The following is a 25621-nucleotide window of genomic DNA, read 5'->3' as shown; positions in this document are numbered from 1 at the left end:
ACACATCATTCTGTAGTAAAAAGAAAGATACCTACTGGTAATAAATTTGAATTTATGGAAATTGGCATTTGTTCAGAGAGAAGATGGAGTTACTCTTTATGACTAAACTAATGTTAACATTTTGAATGTAAAGCAAAAAATACATTTATCTTTGAAGCTTCCCAAACCATAGACAAGGACCACATACTGTCTGTAGAACTGAAACAGTTGTTTCTCATTTCATTTCCCGTTTGGCGAAGTTCTGACAGACATGTATTTGGGAACTCAGTGGGGAGACATGGTCTCTGCAGGTCTTGGGTCTGCCTACATTTGCTGTTGGTAAGTGCCTGATTTTTCTTTCCAAACATGGTGCTACTCAGAATTTTAGACACACTGCAGAGGACTTCTGAGGAATCTCCAGAGAAAGCTAGTTGTTTTACCTTTGTGTTCTACCAACACCTTGCTTGTGGTCCTTGGTGCCCTTTTCAGAGTTGTGGCCCATGCCGGGCTTCTGTTGCAGCGTCTTGTGCTTCCTTAGCATCTTGTACCCACCAGCCTGCATTTACCACTGGCTGCAAAAGTCACTGGAGCACAACTTCCTCCCTTCCCCTAGCCGACGGTGAGTGCCTCCCTGGGCTCGTTTCATCTTATCATCCTCCATGCTGAGCGGAGTCCCTGTGCATATTGAACTGTTGTGATTGTTAAGATTTTTTGAAGTTATTTTGAAAATACTTTAAAGAATTGTGAATATTTTTTAATCTAGGTATAGAAAGAGAATGGAAATCAGGAACCTAGCTCTGAGTTCACCGCTACCATTTAATGATCTTATGTTTTATCTGTGCAATAGAAATAATGTCTATCTTCATTACCTTTTTACGTCATTATAAGATTTAACTTGGATGATATGCAAAATCATTATGAGGGCTGTGTTCTTTTTTTTTTTTGTGGCATGCGGGCCTCTCACTGTTGTGGCCTCTCCCGTTGGGGAGCACAGGCTCCGGACGCGCAGGCTCAGTGGCCATGGCTCACGGGCCCAGCCGCTCCGCGGCATGTGGGATCCTCCCGGACCGGGGCACGAACCCGCGTCCCCAGCATCGGCAGGCGGACTCCCAACCACTGCACCACCAGGGAAGCCCGAGGGCTGTGTTCTTAACAAACACAGGAAGAACTCATTGTTATTGTCATTACCAACCAAAGTGACATGGCTGAACTCTTGAACAAAGAGGCCTTTTTTTTTTTTTTGAAGAGGCCTTTTCCCAAGTCACATTTTCTCTTCCTTTTCTTAAAATGAAGCTTAATGTGAAAAGCTATACTTTTCTTTAAAGGAAAGTGTATGCCGGTGAAAGAAGGGAAGAAATATTTTCAGCTTTGGGGGGAAAAAAGCCAAATTGACTTGAACTAGTAGTTTCTAACTTTCTTGAGTATGAGAACTTTTTAATTTCAGTAACTCTTATAGATTCTGTGATGATAATGTTCTTATACTTTTAATCCTTTCCCAAAGGTTGAGAACTAGTCTTAGTGAAAATATGGTGGAGGTGCATTATAAATACAAATTCGGCAAGTGTTGATTGGTTCGTGTGTCCCGTGTTAATGTGCAAAACAAGAGTGTGTTAAAGTAACATCTACTGTGTTTAGGGAAAGGAGGAGGAAAGGGACGGGCGGCGTTTACTGGATTCATTGTTCATCCAGCTGTTACTTGGAGCAGGTTTGGGGATATACATCAGGGAACAAATCAGACTGAAATCCCTGCCGCGTCATTTTATCTAGGAGTTTTCTATAGATACAGTAAAGAAAGTTAACAAGGATGTTAGAAGTCCTATGGAAGAAAGACAGTAGAGGAGATAGGTGGGTTTCATTGAGCAGGTGACAGCTGAGCAAAACCTTAAAGTAGATGACAGAATTAGCCACGGGAATATCCGTAAGACCAGAAGAGACAACAGTCAGTGAGAAGCCGTGAGGTGGGAGCAGGCCTGAAGTGTTCCAGGACCAGCAGGAACCTGTGTGGAGCCTGTGTGGCCAAGGCGGAATGGTAGAGGAGGAAGATGGTAGAAGACAGGCTGGAAAGGTAACGAGCGCCACGTCGCTTAGGGCTCCCTAGGCTGTGACTTGGATTTGGCCTGTGCTCTGCCTCGAACAGGGAGGATGGGAATGCAGACGAATACTCCGTTTTAATGGATTGTCCGTAGATTTAGTGGTTGCTGGGGCTTTCAGGAAGAGGGAATGGCGAGCCACTGCCACTGCCACTGCCAGTGGGAACAGGGTTTCGTTTTGGGATGATGAAAATGTTATGGAATTAGATAGTGGTCGTGATTACACAACCTTACAAATACCCTAAAAACTACAGTTTGAAAGGGTAGATTTTATGGTATGTGAATTACGTATCAATAAAAATGTTGCAAAAAAATTGATTGTCAGGGCTTGATAGAACCTTTTCATTTTTTTTTTTTTTTTTTGCGGTACGCGGGCCTCTCACTGTTGTGGCCTCTCCCGTTGCGGACCACAGGCTCCGGACGCGCAGGCTCAGCTGCCATGGCTCACAGGCCCAGCCGCTCCACGGCATGTGGGATCTTCCTGGACCCTGGCACGAACCCATGTCCCCTGCATCGGCAGGCGGACTCTCAACCACTGCGCCACCGGGGAAGCCCACTGGAACCATTTATTTGCTCCTCTTTCAACTAGTTAATACCGCCTTTGCCTTGGAAAATTTAGATTTCTAACTAGTTACACTTTAACTGAGGGAAAGTCTCCTCGTGTTGTTGGCTGTGTTTTCATTAGAAGTAAAGGGTGTTAATCTGTTTTAAAATATCTCTGCTGAAATTGTTAATGACTGTGAAATCAAATTTTTCTAGATACCATTTTATATGCTCTTTGGCTACCTGTGTTCACTGTTATTCAGTAAGATGTGACAGTGAGGTGTTTTTAACCTCTGGCTATCAAATGAATGTAATTTTTAGGCCAAAATTCTTATATTTTGCTAAACTAAGCTATTCTACATATAATTTATTTTGTGATTCTTTAGTAGTGTAGAAAATTAGATCAGCATAAGATGTTCTTCAAATTATGGTCTAGAGCATGGAAGTGAAAAGAATGCCAATTCATTCCATTGACCAAAAACCAAAATTGTATGCTCTCCTCTTCCAGAAGAAGCAGTTATTTTTAATAGAAATGGATCAGGACATGTATTTAGCTAGGTTTTTTTCCCCCTAGTGTTTTAGATTTAACTTCTGCATTTCCTCAAATTTTAATCTGTGACAGCCTAGTAAAGTTGATTGAAATATTATGACTATATTTTAATTTTTTTCTTCTTTTCCCCGTGGGGGAGGTGTAGTATAATTTGTGTTTTACAAGTAGTCTAAGTAGTCTTCTTTAAAGAAAATAAAATCATTGAATACTACAGTTGTACTCTGAGTAGAATATTCACTTTTGTATGGCAGCTCAAAATATAGAGGCACTTTGTTTTCCACTTCTAAAACAGTGCCAGTTTGTAAACAGCTCCAGAAGTTACAACAGGTGGTGAAGTTATAGATCACAGAGTTTGCTGAACTTACTTCTCTTTGAGGACTTTGACTTGGGTAGTTACACCTCACCAGAAGTGTTTCATTAATGATGAAACACATGCATTTCCTCCTCTGCATTTAGGCTTTTTAGAAGACAGCTTGTACCTTTTCCAGGCATCTTGTCTTGAACTACATTGTCCTCTCCTGTGGCCTCCCCTCTTGCAATAGGTGTCCTTGCTGGGTAAAATTTCCCTCTGGTGCCGTCCTTGTTGAGTGGGCTTCTTGGGGACAGCGTGGGGGGAATCTAGAGTTCATCTTCTAACATGTAGATCAAATTGAAAGAAAGTTCTGAACAATTGTAAGATAAGCCCTGTCAGACCAATCACATTTTCAAAATTTTGAATACTTTAGAAATCTGTGGTAACTCAGATTTCTTCTTATTTACAAAAAGTCAGCACCCTAGGAGAGAACTAATCTGCTTTTACCTCATTGTTCCAGCATGAATGAATGTACTTAGAGGTTGATTAAATATTTTTCCTTCTGACCATGGGAAAGTATGTCCAAATCCTTAAGTAATTACATTCTTAATACAGACCTTTCTCATTTTCTTAGCTGGAAAGGCAGGGCAGCTTTCAAGCCTCTGCATTTTTCATTTGTGTGATGGCAACTTTAAATTGAACTGCAAGTAGTTCGGTCACTTAACTCTCTACCAGCTAAGCTTAGAAAGTGTAACATTTCAAAGTGGTTTATTTCATAAAACTCTTTGCATTCTTTGATGGCTTGAGACAATATTTAAAGCACTGAAATAAGCCTGTACTGAGGAGAAAAATAATGTTTTAACCTAATCTGAAATTCGATTTTGGATGATCAGAAGTTAAAATGTGTACATGTATGGTTTTTCAGTGAGATAACCTGAGTATTTAAAGAGTTAACAATAAAATATTAAGTACTGCCTTAAAAGAACATTGTGAAAATTTAGGAACTTTGGACAGTTGTGCATGATCACACTTAATATATTCTTATGTGTGCTTTATCTTTCTCCAGGTCAGTCACTCCCAGTAGACTGTGAATTATCTAGAGACGTGCATTTGTTCATCTTTTTTTCCCAGCACCTAGTGCCTGTCGCATAGTGAGGAGTCATTTAATGTTCATTGACTGAGTATTTTTTATTGTCAGCATCATTGTTAAATCCAGGCCCTGGATTCAGGTGGCTGCTAATGAATCAGAATGTCTGCATGGAATGTATCTGTTTTTATCGTAAGAGACTCATAGTTGATGGCTGATTTCCCCCCTCCTCCCCAAAATTTGGTCTGTGCATCTTAGCCAGTCAGCATTTAGTTCTATCTTAAATTAGAAAATGGTGTCGTTTGTACATTTGGGGTTTTATTTTGTTTTTTCTTGTTTTTTTTTTAACTTAAGATGATATGTTTCCCTTTTACTAGACATTCTTGGGATTCTCTTCTTTTATATGCTGCCATCACAATAGACAAGATACACCATCCATTTTTATTACTGTTTCCTTATTCATATTGGTAATCTTTTTGTATTAAATGCAGAATCATAGAACAATTAAGCAAGAAGAACCAGAAAATTCTGCAGATGAAGAGCAATAAGGGGGGTTTAGCTCTACCAGATATTATATTAAAATATATAAAGCTTTAATATTTAAACCTATATGGCACTGGTACATGATTACACAGACAGAAGAGGAACAGAATAAATAGAAAGTCCAGAAAGAGATCTAAATATATTTGGAAATTTAGTAAGTTATCAAAAAGACATTTTAAATTTTAAATCAATGGGGAAAATGATAATTGTTTAAAAAATGATGTTGAGGCCACTTGGTAAACATCTGAAAGAAATTAGGTTGGATCCTTTTCTTCTACCTTACACCAGAATAAATTCCAGATGGAGCATAAATGTAAAGGCAAAATTGTGAAACCATAAAAGTACTAGAAAAAAACCATGAAAATGTTTTTATAATCTTGGAGTGAAAGTGACCTTTTTAGTTATATTACAAAGCCCAGATGCCATTTTAAAAAATGATAAATTTGACCATTTACCAGATTTCTACATGGTAAAAGAGCATGGCACACACAGTCGAAAGACAGACAAACTAGGAAAGTACAACATACTTTACAAACTAAGGGTTAAATTTCCTTAATATATAAAGCATTTTCCAATTACCAGGACCATAAATCTAACAACAAAATGGGCCAACTTTATAGAAAAAAAAATGCAAATTTCTTTAAACATATGGAAAGATACATAGTGCAAATTAAAACCACAATGAAATGCCATTTCTCAGATTGGCAGAGATGGAAAGTTTTGATAGTACACTGTCGATAAGAATGTGGGGAAAGTAGCACTTGCATACATAACATTGCCGATGGAAATATAAAACGGCCCAACTTCAGTGGAAAACAGTTTTGTGCTATAAAACTTAAAACCCTTATACCCAGCAATTCCAATCCAAGGAGTTTACCCTAGACATATGCACAAATGATGTGTATACAAGAATATTTATCACAAATGGTTATGCCATTTTAAACCAACACAAGTTCTAGATGGTCCAGATCCTTGCCAGAACGTGTTTATTCGTCTTCTAAATTTTAGCCATTCTAGTGGGTAGTCAGTGGTATCCTATTATAGTTTTAGGTTGCATTTCTGGTAACTGATGTTGGGTTTCTTAGGTATTCGTATATCTTTGGCAAAATTTTTAAGTCTTTTGCCTTCTAAAAAATTTGGATTGTTCTTATTATTGTGTTAAATTCTTCATATGTTTTGGATACAAATATGTTGTCTAATACAACAGGTTTTCTTAATATTTTCCCCAATCTTTGGCTTGCCTATTTATTTTCTTAGTAAGTTTTTGAAGACAGTGTAATTTTGATGAAGTCCAATTCATCAATTTTTTCTTTCATGGTTAATGCTTTTTGTGTTCTAAGAAATCTTTGTATACTCCAATGTCAAGAAAATTTACTCCTTTTTTTTCCCCTAGAAGTTTTATTTCTTTAGCTTGTATATTTAGCTTCCCCCGCCTCCATTAGATTCTCAAAATAGTCCATAACCAAAAAGGAAAAAAAAAAAAAAAAGATTCAGAACCACTGCTTTAGACTGCTATCTAGTGTTCAGATTTGTTAATGTAGACAGCACCGCATCATACTGTCTCTTTTCCCAATAAAACACTTCCTGAATTAATGGAGAGAATGACATTGCTTTTGAGAAGGTAGATATCAGTGGAATAACTGGCTTTATTACACCTCCTAAGTAAATTATTAATTCATTTCTAAATAACCCCGTGCTTCGAATTTTAATATTAGATGAGTGTGTGGCCCACCTAGACCTGCCCCTTCTAGTGACCTTTATTGCTCTAGGACAGTAAGGCATCAGCAATGCCGTGAACACTGCAGGAAGATCAGAGTCAGAGACCTGAGTTCTGGTCTTCATACTTTCATGCCTTCTGTCTCAGGCAGCAAGCATTCCTGTTTCATCTAGAATAAAGTCCAAAACATGATATCTGAAGCTGATCCCCAGCCTACCTTTTCATTTCTGCAGTGCTGTGCTATTTCACGTTCCCCAGAGTTATCTTGTACTAGGCCCAACTCTGCATCTTTGTTTATGCTGTAGTCTTCGTCTAGATTGTTCTCATTCCTTTTCAGCCTGCCCCAGACTTAGCCAGTGAATCTGTTCCCGTTAAAACTCCATATCCTCCTTGAACTCTTCTGCCAACCTCTTGAAAGGAATTGATTTGTTTTCATGTGTTTTATGTACAGTCTCTCCATTAGCTTACAGATTTCTGAATGTTTTGAATTCTGGGAGGGTGTGGTGTTCATTTTAAACCTAAGTGATGCTTTACCAGTTGCTCACACATGGTAGGCTGGTTATAGAGCACCTTTCTGATATAAAGCCGTGTAACAGTGCTAAGCCCTTAAGCAGCAGTATTCGTTGTCATGGGGTTTGCACTAGATAGTGTTTTTCAATCTCTGAGCTTGTGACCCATTTGCTATTTATGAAAGCAATTTTGGTGTTAAATAGTCCAAGAGCATCATTTTAAAAAAATGAAGTAGAGTAGAAAAGAAAGGATTACATAACATGGGTAAGCATTCTATAGTAAAAGATTTGTTTCTAGTTTTATATTTGCATATAGGTTTACTAGGTTGTAATGCAAAATGTATTTCTTACTATGGGTTGTAGGTTAAAAAAATTGAAAACTAATGTTTAGATTTAACCTATGATGAATTTTGAATTTTAAAATTTAGAGAAATGTGGAATTTTAATTAACTGATATGTCTAAAAATTTTCACTAAGTGATTTCACATAATTTGCACTATCCTCTGTTAATTGGCTACCAAATTACCCTTAGGTGAATGATTTTTTTCTTCAGTATCTGTTGTATAGTCTTTGTTTTATATTTGGGATACATGTGGGGTTATAAATACATAAATCATTTTTTCTAAAATAGAGTGTTTGAAGAAACTTTAGAGGATTATTATCACAGATATTTCCCTGAAATTTTTGTAATTTAACATTTTTTTTCTTTCTTTACATTTATCAGTCTAGATTGCTCATGGAAGCATGTTGACCAGACAGTACTTTTTAGTACATTAGAATGGAAAGAATATTATCAGCTGAGCTTACAAATTTAAAAAATTCTGACTAAGGATAGTGAAATTCCATTTTGGAAAGTGTTTATTTCATATGTAAATTATAATTCTGTCAAATGTGAAATTTCACTGTGTTATTAACTGGCACTTAAGAGACAACTTGAATTTGAAACTGGGTATTCTTAGCAATCAGCTCAGCAAGAATCATATGTTGACTATTTCTTCCAAAAGAAAGTAGAAACTCAGATCTTCCAAATGAGCACAGGCATCCCAAATGGTGATACATTTGTTTGAGAGCCTTTTGATCAAATGCGCATTCTTGAGCTGGGAAAGCAGTTACTAATAGGGTTGTTTAGTATTTACAGTAAAGCTGTTTCTGGTTGACTTCATTTAACTTTGTGATTAAAACTTTTCCTGGAATTCTGGAGTCTAGTAACTAGGAAGTTACTGTGTTAGTAATGCCTGTGCCTTTCTTCTTCACTTCTCTTTAGGGTCAGTATAGACCGTCTGATTTGCTGTGTCCTGAGACATACGTTTGGGTACCCATTGAGCAGTGCCTGCCTTCACTTGAGAACTCCAAGTACTGCCGTTTCAACCAGGACCCAGAAGCAGGTATGTTTGGAGCAGAGCTTGGCTGGAAATCATTGGCTTTGTTTCAGAATCCGCTTGCGTGGTTGTGACCCTTAGCAGGGTCTGGTAGCTTTTTATATATTGTGGAGTGTGCGTGAGTACCTGCGCACGGACATGCGTGTGTTTGTCGGATAGAAGGAGACGCTGCGTGTGCATACACACACAACACTCACGCACACAACACTCACAGTCATGGTTTTGCAAATAAATGCTGAAGCCTCATGTGCTTGTGCTACTTACTGACAGCTTCTTCCATTTGGTTAGTTTTCGCGTGCTTTGAGGGCTCACACTGTTCTCCATTACTTTTACAACTATCACAGTGCATAAAAATTGTTCACTGGATCATTTAGCCAACGTAAAGAAGATAGAAGTATCGACCAATTGGACCAGATAAAGCTGTGGAATGGTTTCGCGAGGGCCAGCCGGCTGTGATGGGTTTTGTGATGATACTTCCTTGACTTCTTGCATCCCTGGTGCTTCTTCTTTTCTGTCCTTTCTTCTATCTCCTGCCCAGAATAGCCGCAGCCATATTTTATCTCTTATTATTCTCCTTTGGATACTGTGCCCTGGTAGCAGGTACAGACACTAAAAGTATAGCCCTGGAGCCAGACTTCCTGCATTCAGACCCTGACTCCATCATCAGCTGGTAAACTGGGTCCCCTTCGGCAGTTTAATAATCTCTCTGGCCTCAGGTTCCTGGCCTTCAAAATAGAGATAATAATAAGACCTTTCATATTGAGCTATAATGAGGATTAAAATAAACACATTGAGAATAGCCCCCTCTTATCGTGGTGTTGGTGATTGTTCGGCAGGTTAGGGTGCTGCATCCCATGTATGCCACAGGTTTCTTCTGCATTTGCCTTTATGTGTCCTGATCCCTCTCTCCTAGGAAGCATGCAGATCTGTTGCCCTCCCCATCATCTGAGTACCACTCACCGTTTATAGCAGTTCTCCTCTGCACGGCCCTCCCCACCCTCACCGTGTTCGCTGTGGCTTTGCTCGTCAGGCACAAGTCATAATGCTCTCCTGCCCTGTGATGAGTTGCATTAAGTTGTACTGCATGTCTTCCCCCAGGCTGAAGTTCCTGGGTATTTCCGTGGATGCTTTTTGACCTTTCTATCTTCACAGCCCACCAAAGGAGATGCCCAATGCATAAATTCTTAAGAACACAAACATTTTCCTACTAGCCACCTGTGGTTTAGGCTAACTTTAGGAAAAAGAAGGAAAGAGGAATGGAAAGGTCAGGGGAAAGGAAGAAAGTAAATGGACAAATCAAATAGGAAGACAAAGAGGACGAGGAAAGAAATGCAGTCATTTCTTCTGTTCTAAGATGTGCTTTTTTTTTTTTTTCCACAAATCAGGTTTTCTTTCATTAAAAAATTGGTTCATGTACCTTTGTATTTTGTTATCTCCTGGAAAGGCTGTTATGAAATCAAGAGTGGGCACTTCTTACACATGATTGATACCTTAGAATCTGATGAAGAGTGGCCATAGGGGCCCATATGCCAGCCACCTCGAGGTTAGCTCCAGGTTTTCTAGATATTTGGGTTTCGTAGAGCAGCCAAAGCTTTGCATTCCTGTACCTTAAATTACTGATCAGAGTTTCATTCTAAGTTCTACCTCATTAATTAAATAGATTTGTTGCTTAAAAACAAACGTACTGAATTTGTCAGTTAGTTTTGGAGTCAGGCTCAAAAGGCAGTAGTATTTTAGAGGAAAGCATATACGGTTGACCCTTGAACAACTTGGGGGTTAGGCGCCAACCCTCCACCCAGTTGAAAATCCATGTATAGTCGCCTTAGAGTTGGCCCTTTGTACCTGCAGCCTCAGATTCAACCAACCCTGGATTGTGTAGTGCTGTAGTATTTCCTATTGAAAAAATCCGAGTGTAAGTGGACTTAATGCAGTTCACCCGTGTTGTTCAAGGTCAACTGTACTTAACCACTCTATCCTCTCAAAAGAATTTTTCCCTTTATCTTTTCTCAAGGTCAGGTCAGAGCCAGTCCCTGTGGTGAAAATTGTTGAACATCTTAGTACATTGTTTGATGTTCACATGTAAAAATTTGTCTTTATAAGTTCCTTCCAACTGAATAATAATATGATCTCAAATTGGTTCCGACTCCCAAACTTATGACACAATTTCACCTTCCCTTTTTCCCTCTTGATCTATTTTCTTTAAAATAGATCTGCTTCTCTTCTTGCGTATACTTGGAGATTAAAACAGTCACAGGAAAAAAAAATAATAAAAGTCACAGGCTCTCCCTGTTTTATAAAGTTGAAAAGGTGACTGCATGATTTCCATGTACTAAATGGACATTCAAGTAAAGATTCATTCATGTTAATATATTTTGAATTCATTTTCCAAAGTAAGCACTAATGAGCATTTCATGGCAAAGAAAATTTAGTCTCATACCTGCAGGTTTTGTCCAGGACGTACAACACCCTGGTGAGTGAGGAATATACAGCCTGTTCATTTCCTGTAATCTAAGTTCCATTTCTTATGACAGTAGCTTTAGCTTTTAATATTCATTGTTTAGGATTCACTTACAAAAGCCAGAGGAGTTAATTTCTTTGATAATAGTGCTTCCAAGAAAATGAAGGTCCTTTTCCATATGCTGAATCGTTGGAACTTCGAGGAGGACACCATACAGTTTTATCAGTATTGAATATCACAGTCCAGAAACTATTTGAAATCACACTTACATCCTGTGGTTTTAGGAAATTAAAATGCAGTTACATGCTGGAATGCATTGAGCATGCTGTGAAACATGGTCATTTGAGTTTCAAATGGCAATCTGTGAGAAACTGCTCTCTTCTCTGGGGCCAGTTTTACTCTTACATGACCCAAACTCTGACTTAGAAAATACAGAGCTTAATATGGGCAATATTGTTAGTCGGCATGGTGCTTTTTTCACTAAATCTTGTTTCTCCTTTCAGCTGTTCAGTAGTTAAATTTCTCTGCAAGAGGCACAGCTGATCACCATGGGTGTCGGTAAAACAGACTTTGGTTACAAGGTGCATCAGTGGCCCTTGCAGGAAAAATTACATTTTCCCCCTGTCCTGAATTGCTGAGAACGTCTGGAAATCCTATTCTTCCCTGCCCTCAACCCATCCCCCGCAGCCCCACATATTTTGGGGATTCGGGTTCTATGGTTATTTGCTCAGCTAAAAAGTCTGCCTCACAATAAAAACCTATTGTTTTTACTGCTGTACAGTACCATGGGGGGAGGGGCTGGAACACTAAAGTAATTCGGAAAATTTTAAAGAGATTCTTTTGTTCATAAATAGGTCTTTTGTTTTTCAATTCAGGACCTCTGCCTACTCTAAATAAAGGATTTCAAAAGTTCCTCAAATGATTTTTAAGTAAACGTGTGCTGGGTTGCTTTTTAAATTGATGGTTAGATATGTATAGATTTCAAAAATTCTGCATCACAGCTACATTGTACTTTTTTGGATTAAATTATTTTTAAAAATATTTACTGGAAACACTAGTAGAAAATTTGTTCAAATGCATAAAACCGCTACTAAGAAGGAAATGAAAATGATTCACATTCTCGTGGTACAGCAGTAAAATCATTGTTAATTTTTTTATGCTCTCCTGATCTTTTTTTCCTGTGCATATAGCTCTGTGAATTTTTTAAGAAACAAAACAAGAAATCATGCTTCACACTTTTGTTATCGTTCTTAATACTTTGTGTGGCTTCTTAGTTTTCGTAAAGTAAAAACTACTTGACCACTAATTTGGTCAGTCATTCAGCAAACAAATGCCACTACTTATGTGATAGTATCTAATACAGATATTTTACAAGCATAAGATTTACAAGAGTTTTACAAGGGTAAACCGAATGTTTTGGAGTTGGTTTTATAGCCATGATAAACTATGATTTGATTTGACCCTTAATGTTGCACAATATTGTACTGCCAACTAAAAATTGGCATTTGCCGTCTGCCTCTATAAGGATTAAGTCACAAACGTCTGTAGCTGCTGACCTTCCACACATCCTGAAAGGAGTTCAGGGTGGAGATCAGGAATGAGGCCCTCTGTGCTCTGGGAAAACTGGCAGAACAGGGCTTCAGAGAGAGATTTTCAGGAGAAGGTTTTATGAGCCTATGTCTTCCACCTCCTCAGATCTAGAAAAGCACTAAGATCATGAACGGAGACATCTGCTCCTCGTGACCAGCAGCGGCCTTCTGCTGAGACGTGTGCTTGACTGCACGCACCCCCTTCACCAAAATCCTATGTAACACTGACCTTCCCCCCACCCCTTCGGAGCAGTTCCTCAGAGCTCTCTGAGAGGCTGTCTCCCGGGCTGTAGTCTTCATTTTGCCCCAGATAAAACTTCACTCACAACTCTCACGTTGTGCGTTTTTTTTCAGTCGACAGTACTATTTTTGTTGGTAGTAAAATCCTTTTGGTTCCAGTTTTACAAAATATTAAAACTTTGTTAAGCATATGGTATTTCCCAAGCGCCATTCTGTGTTTTCCCCTATGTTACCTCAGTTTATGCTCAGAACATAATTGAATGCTTCATCATTGACCCCTCAGATATTATTTATTGCAAAAATAATAGCTAATAATGGCTTTTAATCATAAATGTAAACTAATTTTAATTTAAATATTGCTCTATAATATTTTTATGGATACTTTTAGTATTTCAGAGGAGATAATTAGAATAAGCTTTATTTCTATTTCTACTTATAGAAGTATACATTTTACCACAGATTAGTCTAGATTTCACTCTCTCTTTTCTGTACATACCTTGAAATATTTGCAAGTAATTTCTTAATTTGTCTATAATATAACTAAGTCGTAAATTATTAAGGTATTGAATTTTAATTTACTATTTAAAAAACAGCACCTAATTTTGGTTTAGTGCTTTATGTACTTAGCCCAGGCTAGAGAATTTCTAGGACACCTAAAATCTTGCCAGCAGCTGCCGAAAATCTAAACTAGTGTAAGATGGTTTTTCCTAGTTTGGTCCCCATCCCTCAAAACTCCGAGCCTCCGAACTGTGTTATTTTATGTTGTTTCATTTGCCTCTTTTCTTCTCTCTTTATTCCGTCCTTCTTTTTTGCTGGCATGGTTCCCTGGCATTTTTTCTATAGTTCTGCAGTTTCTGTCATACATGCCCACAGAAAAACCAAGTCCCACTCTGACTGTGCCTTTGTGTGTGAAATAACCAGGTTCAGAAAGAGCTCTGGCCTATATTGGCTTGCTTGGTTTCTCCAAGCCTGGTAGCACGTCCCTCAAGAAAGGATGTACGTCAGCTATAATATCATCTTAATCACTGGGAAACAGTGCCTGATGAGAAAGCAAATTTACCGAAACTCCCTAAGGCCCCTAAAAATGTGCTGCGGTGATAACTTACAGTTAAGTGGACAGTGGCCTTCTGAATTATTTTAGATGTAGAATTAAGTTGTTCTTTTAATTCTTCTCGGGGTAAAAATTGTTTCAAGTCTAGATTTGAGGTTGACCTACCCATTTGAAGTTGCGAAATGAATAATGTTGATTGTTGGATACTTAATAAACGTAAATTCTTTGTTGCCAGTAAATATGGTGCTATTGGATATAGCCAGCTGGAGATAGAATTAACATGTAGCCTACTGCGTGTCATAAAGAAACCAGGCATCAAACCAAGAAAATATCTTTGGAAACTTGGCTCTTATATTTGGTGAATCGGAAGAATGTGGGTTTTTTTTTTAAGATTTTTTAAAAAATAAATTTATTTATTTATTTATTGCTGCGTTGGGTCTTTGTTGCGGTGCATGGGGTTCTCGTTGTGGTGGCTTTTCTTGTGTTGTGCAGAGCACAGGCTCTAGGCCTGTGGGCTCAGTAGTTGTGGCTCGCAGTCTCTAGAGCACAGGGGTCAGTAGTTGTGGCGCACGGGCTTAGTTGCTCCGTAGCATGTGAGATCTTCCTGGACCAGGGCTTGAACCTGTGTCCCCTGCATTGGCAGGCGGATTCTTAACCACTGCGCCACCAGGGAAGCCCTGAAGAATGTGTTTTGATATGGAAAATGTAGAAAGTTACAGTCTCCTAATTTTTTCAATTTATCCCCTATCCACTTAAAAATACCACTTTATTATATTATTACTATATTTTCCCACTCACCTACTTTTCAAAGAAATACTTTTTTAATCCAAATGTTATAGTGTAGTGCTAATATGACTCCTGGTTTAAAAATCAGAAGCTAGATTTCCCTAGTTTGCATGGTCTTTTAATGAGGACACTACGGAGCAAGACAAGAAGTCCTTCCTACAGTGTTTATGCGTAAGAGTGAAGCAGTGTAATGTTTTAATATTTGCGTTTTCTATTAAGAAATGTGAAGCCAAGACTCATTAAGGTAAACTTCAACAGTTGTAAATGACTGTTGTCATTTTTAAAGGGTGTTTTAAAAAAGCCAGTCTTACAGAGAAATTTTTAAAATACTGTTTTACAGATCTTTACCAGCCAGTCTTTGCGCAATAAGCCAGAGGCAGACTGAAATACCACTGAAAGGTTTTGAAAAGCAGACTGAAGATTTCCATTTAGCTATTCAAGAAATATTTCTCTGATCTTTCTTTTTGCTTATGAAATAGAAACAATTTTTTAAGTAATTCCTTTTACAGTCATTCACCCAGTTTTCAATGTAATTAATCCTATAATAAATAATAAAAATGATTCCAGCATCACGATAGCAGGCTCAGAATTATCGTGATGCTTCAAAACATGTCTATAAATGCTAGTTCTGCCTGGTTCTAACGTGTGACATCTTGCTGTGCTACTTTCTTTGTTTCAGTGAAAACTGACATTTCTGATGTCACGAAGGGGTTGTCCAAAATATCAGTTAAAGGATAAAAGTAAAGCCCACGCCTGCTGTTTAAGTGCTGGATGAACTGTGATATTCTGTTGAATATGAGACATCATCAATTTTAAGTCCTTTATTTTAGGTACCACTAAGAAAAAATGTTGCCAAGTAGACTATGACTCCCTAAGTTGTAAGATACATTTGGGTTTCAGAAACGTCAACCACGTAAAAATGTGAATCTTAACATAGAGGAAGCGGGCTTCAGTCTGTGCCCTGTAATAGCTGGCAAGGCTGTGCAGTGTTGAGGAGACTTGCTTTTATGTGTTAGAGAGCTTTGTGGCATCTCAGTTCTAGGCCTTAAATATGTTATAGGTGGAGTGTGCACTTAACGTATCAGAGTTGGAAGACATTGATTTCAAATGCTTTTATATGCAAATCAGATTACTGTCGCTGATGATAGTAATAGAGTTCTTTGAATACTCTGATCTAGGTAGTTTAGAAAATTTGGTGAAGACATGTAGCTACTTTACAAGGATATTTTATTGTAATAAAAGTGAAACCTTTCTACTACCCCAAATCATCAAAATTCTATAATATTTATAGAATTTATAAATTCTATAAATTATAAATTTATAGATATTTATAATTCTATAATAAGCATTGTCCATCTCCATACATTCTGGATTAAAACAAATTAAAAAAAATTTTTTTAAACTTTGTCTGATGTTAGAAGGCAGCAGTAAAAGTAGAGAATTTAAAAACTGCTTAGCCAATAAATTTAGTGATCTCTGACAATTGGTGGAATGCTTAAAGATTAAATAAGTAAAGAAGGGGCAAAAGATGATATCCCAGGATGTCATCAAGCTTGTCATCAGCCCTAAAATAATTTGCAGTTGACTGAACATTTTCCTACCTTGTGAATTATCAGTAAATATTCTGTATTTTGGAGTTTGCATCACTTGATATTCAATACAGTGCCTATTACCTATTGGAGAAACTGACCCAAAGACAAATGTAACAACCTGAAGGTTTCCAAAATCATTCACACCCAACTTCAGTGTAAGAATGGAGCCTCTGCATCTGCTTGCAAGGTATTTTTAAACTGTTTAGATTCTGTTTTGTGGATGTTAATATTCATTCTCTCTGCAGAAAAATAAGCAAGCTGTAACATGAAGGTATGAAAAAGTCTGTTTATTTTATGAGTGGTCTTTTATGTGATGCTGGCAAAATGTTTTTAATATAAACATGGAAACTTGGGTAGAATTCCTGTTCATGTAAGAAATGTATTTTCCTAGCTGCCATTCATTTGAAATAGACATCATGGGGAGACTTGACTTGTTCATGCTTCTGTGGAGTGTTCACTAATAATAAAATGAAATTTGTCTGTAAATAGGAAGGACAATGTTGACAGTAGGGAAAGAATTAAGTTACCTGCTTTACTAACCCCTAGCAAAATAAGAAAGCAAGAATAAAAATCTGAGCACTTCTAATGCTAAAGAGACTGTCTTAGCCTGGTTTCTTTCTGGAAGCAGATCCTGAAACATGGGGTTGCATTCAGATGATTTATTTGAGAAATTGTCTTGGGGAACAGGAGTGGGGGACTGGGGAGAGTGAACTAGGGGAGGGGGAAAAGAATAGAAGGATGTGTTATTGTGTGAGCTACCACTTTAAGGACTGGATTTCAGTCCTTTTGAGAGACCTTCTGGTGTGTGTCTCAGAGTTGGCCACCCAAGGGACCAAAGGAAGAAGTACTTGTCCACTGGCGTCCTCTCCACTGGCCAATGGTTGTCTCATTGGGTGTTAACACCGCTGCACTTTCACTTTGTATCTGTACATTTGCAGAGCAGACTCCTATGGGCACTGCAGGCTGTTGCCTCTGAAAGGCAGGAAGCAAGAGAGACAGACCTTGCCAATCTGTCCTGATAGAACTGTACTTCATAGTTGTAACATGAGTTGGAAGTGAGGCCAAGGGGATATAAGAGGCAATCCCAAGAGGTTTCTAATATAGGAAAGGTATAGAATGAGGTGGCATGTCCCTGATGTCAGTTGACCATGTCAGTTGCATTAGGGCTGATAGAGTAAGGACCGCAAATGTGAGAAAGTAGTGGACTCTTTTAAAAAAGACAAAAGCTAGCTTAATTTTAAATAGAGGAGCCAACGCAAGAATTAGAAACCTAAATTTGAAGTCATAAATTCGTTCATTCAACAAGTATTAAGCCAGGCATTGTGCTTTAGGATGGGATGTAAATTACTCATCCTGGCCCTCAGGGAATTTAGCAAAGGACACTCTGACAATTTCAGTAAAATGTGATAAGTAGCATATTGGGGGTAATAGAAGATGCAATTAATTCACATAGGAGGGTCCTCAACCCAGATTTGGACAGGGCATGGGAGGGCAGGGAACACTTGTTGGATGAAGTGATCTAAGTTAGAATTTAAAGGGACAGAATTCAAGAGCTCTAGGCAGAGAAGACTTATTCAGAAGGTCTGGGGAGCAGAGAGCACTGCTAGAGTTTAGAGTGGGCCTGGGCTCGGAGCGGGGAGATGTAGCTGGCCAATGCAGGACTTTGTAAATCATTGTGCGGAGTTCAGCTTTTTCTTCTGAAAGCACTGGAAGGCCATGAAAGGGTTTTAAGCGCTGAGTGACATCAGCAGATTGTCATTTCTACTCCACATGTGGAGAACGAATGGGACTTAGTTAAGACTGGAGGTAGGAAGACCAATTAGGAGGGTTTTGTGTACAGTTCTCTAAGCAGAAGATGATGGTGGCCTGGACTAGGTTGGGAACAATTGGGAACAGAGGGAGTGAAAGAATAGTAAAGCTATTCCAGAGGTGGGGTCCACAGGACTGGCTGGTTAATTGTGTATGGCAGTGGGGGAAAGAGAGTTGTCAAGAGAGTTTTATGGGTTCTGACAGGAACTGAGTTAATGCTGACTTCGTTTCTGAAATGAGGAACGTGGAAGAGGAGCAGATTTTTTGGAGAAGGAAAAGAATAGTAAGTTCTGCTTTGGACCTGTTGACTTAAAGGTGTTAGAAGACATCCAGTAGAGGTGTTGGGAGGCGCCACTGTCCCTCTTCCTCACTGTTGCTATCAGAAGATTAAAAATTTTTTAAAATAAATTTATTATTTTTAAAATTTATTTATTTTTGGCAGCATTGGGTCTTCATTGCTGGGCGTGGGCTTTCTCTGGTTGCAGTGCGCGGGCTTCTCATTGCGGGGGCTTCTCTTGTTGCGGAGCACAGGCTCTAGGCGCGCGGGCTCCAGTAGTTGTGGTGCGCGGGATCAGTAGTTGCGGCTCATGGGCTCTAGAGCGCAGGCTCAGTAGTTGTGGAGCATGGGCTAATTTGCTCCGCGGCATGTGGGATCTTCCCGGACCAGGGACCCGTGTCCCCTGCATTGGCAAGTGGATTCTTAACCACTGCACCACCATGGAAGTCCCCAGAAGATTAAAATTTCAGTTTTAGTTTTAGGTGAAGCCAAGTAGTTTCAGATAGTGAACTCTCCACTCTAGGCCACTGCTAGAAATGCACTTTACATTGTGACATAATACACATTTCCTGGAATACCTGTGTACACGCATGTGCACACACACACACACACACACACACACACACACACACACACACAGCTGAAACAAATATATGCTGAACAATACTCACCGTTACTCAAATAATGCACTCTAGTGTTTTTGAATTTGTTGTAGTTTTTTTTTTTTTTTTTTTTAAGAAATGCTGTTCAGGGCTTCCCTGGTGGCGCAGTGGTTGAGAGTCCGCCTGCCGGTGCAGGGGACACGGGTTCGTGCCCCGGTCCGGGAGGATCCCACATGCTGCGGAGCGGCTGGGCCCATGAGCCATGGCTGCTGAGCCTGCGCGTCCGGAGCCTGTGCTCCGCAACGGGAGAGGCCACCACAGTGAGAGGCCCGCGTACCGGGGGAAAAAAAAAAAATGCTGTTCACAGTCGATTACATTGATTTCCTAACCATAAATACCACCCACAATCTGAAAAACACTAGTCTGGGAGAACTAAGAGATGAGGGGGCCTGGATTGTCACTCCAGCTTTTCTACTTCTTCTGTTTTTGGTGGAAGTAGTAGTGGTAAGCAATGACTGGTATGGTTAATATTTCCTGGTCCAAGCACTGTGCTGAATGCTTGTCATGTATCATCTTCCTTCATCCTCACAACGCCTCTCTTGCTCTTCCCCCTAAATCAGTATTCATGAGGCAAACAGCTGGTTAGAGTCAGAAAGAGGTCAGGATGGGGAGCACATATTAGAATGTTCCTGTCGCTGGAAAGACCTGTATAAATGACTAACTAGACATCTCACGGTTGTAGTTAACGGGAGGCCTCTGCTTAGCGGTGGGTATTGTCTGTACATATTGGGTACATCCAGCCCATTGCCCTAAAAGCCGAGGTTGGACCAGGGAATGTGCCAACACAAGCGAGTTACTGTCCTGATAGGCCGTATTTGAGTGCCCAGTTACAGCCCTGCACAGCTTCAGCGGAAGGCTTCCAGATCAGATATTTGGAGTCTGTATGGTGAAATTCAAGTGTTAGAAATAATGGGCTCACTCATTAAAAGACTGAGGAAAGTTTTGGCCCTAGGCAAGGACTATATAGGCAAGGGAAAAAGAAAATAGTACAAGGTTAAAGCCATTTTTATTTAATTGTAGGTAGCTGTACCTCTCTGGGCTTTCCTTGTCTGTTGCTAACAGAACTCTTCTCTGTTTCTTAATTCTAGTGATATCAATAACTAAGATATCAATTTTTCTCATGGTTTTCATTTTGTGTTTTATTCTTACATGTATACACATACATGAGCTTTGGGTAAGAAATGTCACTTGTTTATTGATGGGTGACAGGTTGTTTTTTTTCCCTCCTCTCCTCTGTTACAGTAGATTTAGACTTAGGACTGTAGCACAGATTTTTACATTCTTATAAAGGAGTCTCCTGTTAATCTTGGTCAATATTTTTATATTTTACTGGAGTCTAATTTTGTAATTTTATTGATCAAGTATTCCAAAGATTATTAACTGAAAACTGTGCGGAACTAAACGAAATTCTGTTCTGTGGTATCACACAATAATACCATTGTTTATCACATATGTTTTAGCAAGCTACACAGTCATATGCCTTATTTTTAAAATAACTTCACTTTTCTTTTATTTGTAATGTAACAATCTTTGTTTACCAAATGTCTGGATTCTCCAGACGCGTCTGCCTTTTGAGAAAGATGTGACCTTATAGGCTTGACTCCTTGGACAAACTCTGGACTGAAATACTATGCATGGTGATTTTATTACACAGTCAAAGATGCTTTTTAAAAAAATTTTACTCTAAATAAACATTTGAATATGCTAGGGAAAATTTAAATAAAGACAGTTTGTGTTTTCTTCTCTCAATTCCTTTTTAGCTCACTGTGTCAAGTTGCATAGTTAATGTCCTCGCAGACCACAGCAGAGTCATTTAATGCGGTAGTCTGAGCCTTAATGTCCAGAACTCTGAGTTCTAATTTCACAATTAGATCTAAGTTAAGTTCCCTTCTTAAAGAAGAGAATCTCTCTCTTCCGAAGAGTAGGTTGTGAAGTGTGACAATGCTTATGAGAGAATGTAATGAAATGCTTCAAAGTGCTTCAAAGAGCTGTGAAATAACACTTGTGCTATTTCAACTTTCTCATCAGCATTTTTCTCACCTGTCCCAGCCTTATCAATCCAAAGCAAATTATTGCTCTTATGGGAGCTTTGATCTTCATTTTAAAGTAATGCCAGGTAGTTCCTCCACGCTCTGAATAAAACCAAAGAAAATTTTTCCAGGTTAATAAGTTAGAGGGTATGGGGAGGGAAAGAAAGGATTAGATACTGTGATATACTGACTAAATGTAAATAAGTTATGTTTGAGCTAGTTTACTAAATTTGCAATATCCTTGTCCTTTAAAATAATGAATAATGTTTTCAGAAAAAGTCTAGTGATTATAAATTGAATTATATTTTTAATATCTCTTTAAAAAAACACCCTATTGTTATATCCATTTTGTGAATCCTTTGATAATACAAAGGCTCTTTGCAGTGCAGTTAGTCACCATGTTATATTGTCATTTTAAAAATTAGGATTTTTGAAAATGTTTCCTTAAAGCACTTAAACTGCATTCAAGAAGGCAAGTAGAAGCAGAAGGGACCATTTAGTTTATTTGTACTTTTTGAATTTGCCACTGGTGCTAGAGTTTGTTTTGAGAGATAGTCCTGTCTTTAAACTACAAACTGCAGCTGTTTCTTTTATAACTGTTTAAATCTGAAACTGATTTAAGACTTATGAAGAAGTACTTGGATTATAGGAAGAGTTCTTAAAGATTTATTTTAAACTTTAAGAAACTAGAATTTACTTTAGAGAGTCTCAACTTTTAGGGACTTGTGACTGTGTGTGTAGCTGAGCAACGTGAAGACAAGACTTCATGTCTTGTCAGCATCTGTGTCTGAGTCAGAATCTGTCAGAGCTGAGGGGGACACAGGAAAGGGGCCGAGGAGTGGCCTGAAACAAAACGGCGTTTCTTCTCATGCTCCTGCCGTCCAGAGGTTTCCTATATTGATGGTAAAATTTTGCCGTAACTGACTTCGGCTGCTGGTTAGCTTGCTTATTTAATGACAAGAGAGGAGTTTTAATGTTCTTATTATATATAGCACCCCCTCCACCTTTTCATTGTTAAACCATTTTGCTTCAAAGTAGGCATTTTCAGTGCAATGTAATGAAATGAAAACGAAAACCTAGAGTGTTAGGTCATTTGGGGACATCTGACTCAGCAGGTAACAACAAATGGATTCCATCCTAGCAGATGGGAACTAGTGAAAGCACAGCAGAAACTCTGGAGGTGCATGGAACTGGACTGGTAGCCCCAGAAACGGTTGGGAGGGTCTAATAAAGGTTAAAGCAAAAACACCAAAACCTGGGTAGCTAGAGGAGGTTAAAAGAAAACACTTTTCCTCTGAGCAAGACGATAATATACCAGAAGACACGTGGCAAAGCTTATTCAGTGTCGTACTTTATGTTTATCACCTTGGAGAGGGGGAGTTTGCTTTGTGGAAGTACGTTGCATGTTCCCATCTAGTGTCCGGAGATAATAGAATTAAAACACTCAGGTGGGGCTTCCCTGGTGGCGCAGTGGTTGAGAGTCCACCTGCCGATGCAGGGGACACGGGTTCGTGCCCCAGTCCGGGAGGATCCCACATGCCGCGGAGCGGCTGGGCCCGTGAGCCATGGCCGCTGGGCCTGCGCGTCTGGAGCCTGTGCTCCACAACAGGAGAGGCCACAACAGTGAGAGGCCCGCGTAGCGCAAAAAAAAAAAAAAAAAAAAAAAACCACTCAGGTGATTATGGGCATTGAACTGGGGACCAGTAACCAACGGGGCTTCTGAGCAGCAGCAAAGCAGTTTGTAGCTCGTGGCGGTCTGAAAAGTATCTGTAAATTCTGGTCAAGCAGTTGACTTTGGCTGTGATTCACTCTTGGGTTTGGGCCCAAACTCCTCTCTTCATACAAATCATCGGTTAAGCTTTGCCAGTTACTGAAAGATCTGGAGCATGGGTGTCCTCTACACAGTGTCTTTGTTTCTGGAATTCTCGGCCTCTCTGGAGAAGCGACATAGACTCGTCCAGGATGTGAGGCATGAGGCATGAGACAGAGCCTTTCATTCCAAATAAGCCAGGGGCATTTTTGACAGGTTGTTTGCATTAGCATCATTTCCTTATGTTTTATTGTGGTTAATTAACAGGAGTTTTATGAAGATTTCAGGTACCATTCTTGTTCTAAAAATGGATCAGCACAGCACAATTTAAAGCTATTGTGACCTGATTAATTTTAACATTTATTACACATTCAAAAATGGAGAATAATCCAAGAATGATTTAATTTGAGAATTCAGACATTGAGTAATAAACATGTGGTACTAATTACCATGAGAATTGATAAAAGGCGGGGAGCTGCTCTGAAGATGGGTCTCTGTTGCTCGTCTCTGAAGGGTGTGAGATTAGGACCAGCACCGGGAACCCCAGGTGCTTACTTGTCGTCTACCCGGCACTGCGCCTCATACGTCTGTGTGTCGCCATAGTTCAGGGCAGGTGGTGTCTGGGTGCTGATTCAGTTCCCACCCTTGAGGAGTTTACTGTCAGCTTGGGAAGGCTGTCCACATATAAACTGATAACGAGGAACTAGAATATTGTTCCTATAAATAAAAGGTGGTTTTTTCCTGCATTAAAAAGCACCATTTTTGATGGATGTGTTAAGTGGCTTGATTGTGGGGTGCCTTACACGATGTACACATATGTCGAAACCTCACGTTGTACACCTTAGTACAGTTGACCCTTGAACAACGTGGGTTTGAACTGGGTGTGTCTACTTACGCGCGGATTTTTTTTCAGTAGTAAATACTTCAGTACTGCACTCTCCAGGGTTAGTTGAATCCGAGGATACGGAAACGCGGATACAGAGGAACCACGTATATGGGGGGTGGGTGGCTATAAATTACACTTGGACTTTTATGTAGAGGGTCAGTACCCCTAACCCCCACTTTGTTCAAGGGCAACTGTATATGCAATTTTAATTTTTATTTGTCAGATATACCTTAATGAAGCTGGGGGGAGAAGCACCGTTTTTAAGTGGTCATAATTAAGGAGAAGCAGCTAAGGTGACATTAAGATGGCTTACAGGAACAAATTGCTGACGTTTGTAACTGCGTTTTCCCAAGCGAAGTTGACAGAAGAATGAAACGACGCTGCGTGTGCGTTCCTTCTTGCTGATTGTTTTCACATGTGGTGCTTATTGCTCGTTGCATTTTGGTCTCTAAATTATGAGAACAGTTAGAAATGAATGAAACTGTAAAGTCTTCGCATTTTTTACAAAGGACATATGGGTTATGTTTTCTCTAATTTGTTTGCATAAAAGATTTTGGAAACTTGTACTGTCGCCATTAACTCTGTTCATTGGCCTTTGTACTCCTACTGTTGTTTGGCATTAAAATAAAACCCTGAAACATGTTACGTCTTGAATAAGAAAAGCTTTAGAATCCTAGATAAGCTGGATTATGGCTGGTGAATGTGGGGCTGGAAGAGGAGCTCCCTGTAACCTTGCTTCCTAGGTAAGCATACCTGTGTTTGTATTAAACATGGTTCATAACTTAACCCAGCAGGTCATCATTATTTTGGCGTTCAGAGAATCACTATTTACAGTGGGGAGAAGAGATGGCTGTGTGTAACTTGGCTTTACTTAACCTTTTGTGAAGGTTTTTGAGGGATCTAATTTGATGTTTTGTTTTGTCTGTTGGCTTTTTTTTCTGACAGCCTTGGTATCATTTTGCTCATGTTAAATATTCCTTTTATTAAAATTTTTTTGGTAAGCCTAACCTAGGTAAGTGCTGTTCTTGAGATATCTACGTTTGCCTTAAAGGTTTGGGTGTTTTTATGTGTCAGAAAATTTAAACATTTATTCATTTGTTCATTCATTGAAAAGATACTCTGAAATGAATGTGTAAAGTCTCATTTTGAGATTGCTCTTAATTGCAGTGGATAAATGAAAGGTCCTGATAAGATTTTTTTTTTTCAGTTAAGGAAGTATCTTATAAATCCCCCACTCATCTTGAATAATAAATTATTAAAAAATCAAGCACAGTGAGTTATTGTTATTAAGTCAGATCAGACTTATAATTAAAATTTGGCTTTATTGATCAAAGTATTTATTTTATAACATTGTTTGAATTTTAAACCACAAAGAAGTAATTGGTCTTTAGGTTCAAAAGTAGACAGTCTTAAACAACATGATACATAATGAAACCTGGAATATTTTAAATTTGTACATAAGGTGCTACAGTTTTGCTTTGGCTTATGAAAATCAGTAAAATCTTGAAATACTACCTTTGACCACTAATCTCAGAGGTTATTAGGGACTTTTCTGCTAAAATAACTACACTATGAAGACTTGGCACAATGAGAACATCCTGGGTATTTTACTCTGTTGCCTTTGTGAGTGCGCGCTCTCCCTCTCTCTCTGGGGGCGGGGTGGTGGTGGTGGTGTTTCTTTCTTAATGTATCAAGCAGTCCATTCCTTCTTATTGCGCGTAGTGTTCCATGGTGTGGATAAT

The 25621-nt window shown here is 39.0% G+C and overlaps 1 protein-coding gene across 13 annotated transcripts in view; it reads left to right on the top strand.

Moving 5' to 3' along the window:
- The window catches only part of ATE1 (arginyltransferase 1), a 155551-nt gene that overhangs the window by 108957 nt on the left and 20973 nt on the right, over positions 1 to 25621 (top strand). For 12 of the 13 annotated variants that reach the window (XR_009536173.1, XM_060126737.1, XM_060126743.1 and 9 more), the window contains one exon: positions 8575 to 8695. Coding sequence is in view for 12 of the 13 variants with exons in the window: in XM_060126737.1 (XP_059982720.1) it covers positions 8575 to 8695 (121 nt within the window). In the remaining variant the exon portion in view is untranslated. Of the gene's footprint in view, positions 1 to 8574; positions 8696 to 12842; positions 13279 to 25621 lie in introns of those variants that run through there. The other variant, XM_060126745.1, reaches the window with a different exon arrangement.

Source organism: Lagenorhynchus albirostris, chromosome 16 (genome assembly GCF_949774975.1).
Source record: "Lagenorhynchus albirostris chromosome 16, mLagAlb1.1, whole genome shotgun sequence".
Taxonomy (NCBI): domain Eukaryota; kingdom Metazoa; phylum Chordata; class Mammalia; order Artiodactyla; family Delphinidae; genus Lagenorhynchus; species Lagenorhynchus albirostris.
Note: the sequence above shows the minus strand (reverse complement) of the source record. Positions and strands in the feature narration are given on the sequence as shown.